The sequence below is a fragment of the Cynocephalus volans genome, chromosome 10, assembly GCF_027409185.1.
Source record: "Cynocephalus volans isolate mCynVol1 chromosome 10, mCynVol1.pri, whole genome shotgun sequence".
In the NCBI taxonomy this organism is placed as follows: Eukaryota; Metazoa; Chordata; class Mammalia; order Dermoptera; family Cynocephalidae; genus Cynocephalus; species Cynocephalus volans.
In genome coordinates this window covers 132,874,848-132,880,470 of record NC_084469.1, presented here as the reverse complement: position 1 = coordinate 132,880,470, position 5,623 = coordinate 132,874,848, and the positions used below count along the sequence as shown (strand labels likewise).

General features: G+C 49.5%; 1 protein-coding gene across 5 annotated transcripts; it reads left to right on the top strand.

Annotated features, from left to right (window-relative positions):
- Window positions 1–1,038: 1,038 nt before the first annotated feature.
- On the top strand, window positions 1,039–5,347 carry PDP2 (pyruvate dehydrogenase phosphatase catalytic subunit 2). Of its 5 annotated transcripts, none has more exons than XM_063111948.1 (2): window positions 1,039–1,135; window positions 3,653–5,347. In XM_063111948.1, exon 2 carries the CDS (start codon window positions 3,706–3,708, stop codon window positions 5,296–5,298), a length of 1,593 nt encoding a protein of 530 aa, XP_062968018.1. In that variant the 5' UTR covers window positions 1,039–1,135; window positions 3,653–3,705; the 3' UTR covers window positions 5,299–5,347. The 5 variants fall into 5 exon arrangements, with proteins under 5 accessions (XP_062968018.1, XP_062968017.1, XP_062968016.1 ...); XM_063111947.1 differs by having other exon boundaries at window positions 1,043–1,159; XM_063111946.1 differs by having other exon boundaries at window positions 1,043–1,252.
- The last annotated feature ends 276 nt before the right edge of the window (window positions 5,348–5,623 follow it).

The window sequence follows — 5,623 nt, the reverse complement described above, 5'->3', positions numbered from 1 at the left end:
ATAAAAGATTCTGAACAGCTCCCCTTGGGGGCTAGCTTTCCCGTGGCTACCCCACTTATTCATAAGTCTATCGCCTCCTTTAATAAAGCGTCGCTTGCTTTACTGCTGGGTACATTGTTCATTTCTATGACTTTGGGGCCCAAGAGTTTAATTCGGTAACATTAGGACTGGAAGGGACTGAGGGAATACCTGGTGTCCTGGTTCTCTGCCTTTCTCAACCTGCCAACTGCTAACCATGCTGTGGTAATCGTAGATGGCAGGCCAATGGAATTGTCAGTTCAAGGTCCATGGTTGCTGGAGAGCCAATGAAGACTTTAGAGCAGGAGTTTGAGTTTTAGGAGGGTCACTCTGGCTGCTCTGTGGAGGAAGGGTGGTTAGGAGCAAGTGGAAATTGGAGGTGGGAAGACCAGGTGAGGGGCTTGGATTAGGGAGCTGGAGAAGCTGCAGGCAAAAGGATGGGTGGAGAGTTATTTAGGAGGTAGGATTGACGGGGCGGGGTGGGGGGAGAAGGAGGCGTCAAGATGATCCCAGGTTTCTGGCTTGGGTCTGGGGTAGGGGGCCATTACTGGGTTTAGAGGAGGAGAGGAAGAGCAGGTTTGGCTGGAAGATGAGTTCGGGGCAAGTTAGTTATGTTTGAAGCGTGCCAGGTGGAGGTATCCAGGTTGTTGAATTATAAGCATGTGGCGCTTAGGAGAGGGTTCTGGAGTGGTTGACACAGAAATGGAGAGGAAGCCACGGGATATTAACAGTAAAGAACTGGAGAGACTACTCGGTTCGGGGGATACAGAGTGTGGCGCGCACATAGGTGGGGTGCTCAGCCACGTGACTGCCTGTTCCCGTAACTCTGAGCTCAAATACCGTCAGAACCAAGGCGGGGGTGGGGGTCGGGGCAGTCCTGGCCCCTCCTGGTCCGGCCTGCCTGCCTCTTGCCCTCTTCAGCCATTGGGCAATACTGCCGTCCGTCAAGGACCCGCCTACGCTGGTGAACTAATCAGAGCTGGCGGGAGGGCGCTTCCTCTGGAGCTGGGTCCTGACTAGAGGCTGCTTCTGGGAGGTGAGGGCAGGGTGGCCGCAGCTGCCGCATTGCGCAGGCGCGGGACTGACGGGCGCGACCGGGTGGCGACGGCGCAAGCTGGTGAGAAGAGAGCGAGGGTCCGAGGTAGGGAAAGGGATGAGTGGGCCACGTGGACGCCTCCTCCCCAGCCGGGTCTCGCCGGCGCCTGACTTTCCTCGGCCCGCGGCACTGGCTCAGGTGATGGGGCGGAGAGCGGAGGTGAGGTGAGGGGGCGGGTCCGCCGTCGGGAGGGACAAGATGGGCCCACGTTCACGGTCACCCCACTCGTGCGCACGCGCCACGTGGGCCTGCGGACTCGCCGAGGACCGTTGGCTGCGTACGGGGACACCCGCACTAGCTGCTTTGACCTTTGGAGCACCCCTGTGAACTCTGCGTCCCAACTGAATTCCCCTGAGACTCGGAGACACCAAGCCGCTCGCCCGGGAGCACCCAGATGGGACGTGGCTGCCCTGGGGTTTGAGGGAGAGCGGCCTTGGTGGACTCCGGAGCCCGCTCACTTGAGGCTGCGGTTAGCGACTTGAACTTGGTGGACTCCGGACCCCGCTCTCTATGAGACTGTGGTTAGAGACTTGAACTTGGGACCTATTTGCTTTATTTGGGGACACGACATTGTTTGAGTCCGAGCTGCGGCTGACGGCCTTGCGTCGGGCACCGCTTCCTGCCCTCTGTGCAGGCCCAGAAGGGTCAGGCGGCTTCTGCGCTCCCTGACCGACCTCCCCTGCCCCCAAATTCAACGGGGTGATATGGAGGGTAAGGGGACTGTCCTCAGTGCTGGGAGCTCTCGCGATCCCAACAGACAAACCTGGGGAGGGCAGGATTCCTAAAGGAAACCGGAAAACACGTGGGAAACGCTCCAACTCCTGGATCACCGGAGAAAAGATAATTATAAAAAGGCAGCTTTTTTTTTTTTTTTTTTTTTTGCGCAAGGAAAAATACCACCTACAGGCTGATGAAGGTACTAGAGAATTGTTCCCTTCATGCCCTTGTGGAGAAAGATGTCAAGCTTTGGGGAATCAGTTTGGCAATGAGTCTACACCATTTGACCCACTGATTCCTCGTTGGGGAAATAAGTTGGATAAAATCTAAGTAAGGAAAAGGTTGTAACATAAGACAGTGCAGTTTGGTGTTTTATAAATTGCAAGTTAGTGGAAACGACCTGTAAGTTCCCAGCAATAGAGAATAGTTAAATTGTGATTGTTTATGCTGAAACATATTTATTAAACATATTTATTGAGTGTAATATCACAAAAAAAAACATGCTCTTAACAGGAAAGTCAGATTCCAATTTGTGGCTACAACTATATAAAAAATATGTATGGAATGACTGAAGTATACACCCAGTGATATAAATAATATCTACCTTTGTTTTAGTCTCTTTTCTGTTTCTGTAACAGAATACCTGAGACAAATTTACAAAGAAAAGAAATTTAATTTATTTCTTTTAGAGGCCGGGAAGTCCAAGGTGGACGAGCCACATCTGGTGAGGGCCTTCTTGCTGTCATAAACATGGTAGAAGGCATCACAGGGTGAGAGGGGCCCATGAGAGAGAGCCAAATGGCTTTTATTACAGACTCACTCCTGTGATAACCCATTAATCCATTAACTCATTCATCCATTAATGGCAGAACCCTCATGACCCAATCACTTTTTTTTTTTTTTTAATAAAAAGGTAACTGGTAACTTCACCCTTGACTTGGTGTTGTCAGCACCACGCTCTCCCAAGTGAGCTAACCAGCCATCCCTATATGGGATTCGAACCCGTGGCCTTGGTGTTATTAGCACCACACTCTCCTGAGTGAGCCACAGACTGGCCCCCCAATCACCTTTTAGATGTCTCACCTTTCAAATACCATAGTCGGATTTCCCACCCTCTTAATAATACTGTTATATCGGAGATTAAGTTCAGTATAGTTTCAAAGGAGACAAACATTCAAACAGCAACTGTTTTTTGAGTGGAAGGATCATATTTCACTAAATTCTCACAAAACCTTATGAGACTAATATTCCCATCACACCACTGGATAACTGGAGCCCAGACAAGTGAAGCGATGTGTCTGATGTTAGACAACTAGAGTCATACCTAATGTGCTATTGGGTCTCTGAAAATACCACATTTAATCTATATCTGAGGAACTACTGTGTGCCAGGCACAGGGTTTGGACAATGGAGAGCCTCTGGTGAATAAGAGAGCCACAGTAACTGAATTTGTGGAGCTTATAGACTAGTGGGGAAGCAGATATTTAAATGAACACTTATAGTCTGCTGGAGAGAGTGTGAACGCTAGGCTAGCTAGACACTAGTCTCTAGCAAGAGAAGGATTTGGGAAGGAGAGGAAAAGGGGCCTCTGGGTCAGCTGGGAGGAAGGAGTGAAGCCCTTGGTGGCTCTGTAAAAGCAGAGAATTTATAAAAACTTGTTTTCCAACTTTCTGTGATGTGTTTATGTGTAATAATGGGGCATAGGGAGACTTATTTAGTATTTTGAATTTTTGCTAAGGATATTAGCAAATTAAATGTTTTCAGAAGTCATTATTTTTAAGAAATTAAATTTGAAACTTTCTTAAATTCTTTAATTTTCAGGTTTAAAAAAATCCCCTTTTGTTGAAGGAACAATTTGCTGGTGTAGTTTCAGAATGTCAAGTACTGTGTCCTACTGGATCTTAAATTCTGCAAGGAACAGCATTGCCACATTACAAGCAGGCAAACGCTTATACTCAAGATGTGTCTCAAATAGGAATAAATCAAAATGGAGACTCTTTTCACAGCTGCCACTCACCCTAAAAAACAGTTCCGCATGTGGTAGCTTCAATCTGTGGAAAGCCCACAGACACACGTCGACGGAGGAGGATGATTTCCACTTGCAGCTCAGCCCTGAGCAGGTAAATGAAGTGCTTCGAGCTGGAGAGTCAGTCCACAAGATTCTTGATGTTGACAGTGGAGTCCCAAATTCGGTGTTGCGGTTTGAAAGCAACCAGTTGGCTGCCAATTCCCCAGTGGAGGACCGGAGAGGTATAGCCTCCTGTCTGCAGACCAGCGGACTGATGTTTGGCATCTTTGATGGACATGGTGGTCACGCATGTGCACAAGCCGTGAGTGAGAGGCTCTTCTACTATGTGGCGGTGTCCCTGATGTCCCACCAGACCCTGGAGCAGATGGAGGGAGCAATGGAAAGCATGAAGCCCCTGCTGCCCATCCTACAGTGGCTCAAGCATCCGGGGGACAGTATCTATAAGGATGTCACGTCAGTACATCTTGACCACCTCCGTGTCTATTGGCAGGAACTACTTGACCTGCACATGGGAATGGGACTGAGCATTGAGGAAGCATTAATGTACTCATTCCAGAGACTGGATTCTGACATCTCACTGGAAATCCAGGCCCCTCTTGAAGATGAGATGACAAGGAACCTGTCACTCCAGGTTGCTTTCTCTGGGGCAACTGCTTGCATGGCTCATGTCAATGGAATTCACTTGCACGTGGCAAATGCTGGTGACTGCCGGGCCATTCTTGGTGTCCAGGAGGACAATGGCATGTGGTCTTGTCTTCCTCTCACCCATGACCACAATGCTTGGAACCAGGCTGAGCTGTCCCGGCTAAAGAGGGAGCACCCCGAGTCAGAGGACAGGACGATCATCATGGACAACAGGCTGCTAGGTGTCCTCATGCCCTGCAGAGCCTTCGGGGACGTCCAGCTGAAGTGGAGTAAAGAGCTGCAGCGCAGTGTCCTAGAGAGGGGCTTTGATACTGAGGCCCTCAACATTTACCAGTTCACTCCCCCACACTACTATACTCCACCCTACCTGACTGCCGAGCCTGAGGTCACATACCACAGGCTGAGGCCCCAGGATAAATTCCTTGTGCTGGCCTCAGATGGCCTGTGGGACATGCTGGGCAATGAGGACGTGGTGAGGCTGGTGGTGGGGCACCTGGCTGAACCGGGTCAGCATAAACCAGATCTGGCCCAGAAACCTGCCAACCTAGGGCTCATGCAGAGCCTGTTGCTGCAGAGGAAAGCCAGTGGGCTCCACGTGGCAGACCAAAATGCAGCCACACATCTGATTAGACACGCCATTGGGAGCAACGAGTACAGGGAGGTGGAGCCGGAGCGGCTGGCAGCGATGCTGACATTGCCAGAGGACTTGGCAAGGATGTACAGGGATGATATCACTGTTACTGTGGTGTATTTTAACTCAGACTCAATTGATGCCTATTACAAGGGGGGTTAAGAGTCTCCCATCCTATTGCCAAGGTTAATATAAATGCTCTTTTAAAATACTTTCACTTATTCTTTCTTTTTTTTTTAGGGGCTGGCCAGTATGGGGGTCCGAACCACTCAACCTTAGTTTTATCAACACTGCCCTCTAACCAACTGAGCTAACTAGCCAGCCCTCACTCACTCTTAAACTGGCTATTCAAACCTTAGTGTTAAAAGGGCAGACAGATGTAGCTTGCTAAATAATTGACTAGCATGAGGGGAAAAACAGCCTAGGTTTAAAAACAATAGAAGTGATTTCATGTCCCTACATGTTTTGGTCAACATTTCTAAGCAGG

What these genes read in the sequence shown, in the direction of transcription:
- PDP2 (XM_063111948.1), top strand. Translation starts at nt 3,706, where the DNA reads ATGTCAAGTACTGTGTCCTACTGGATCTTAAATTCTGCAAGGAACAGC.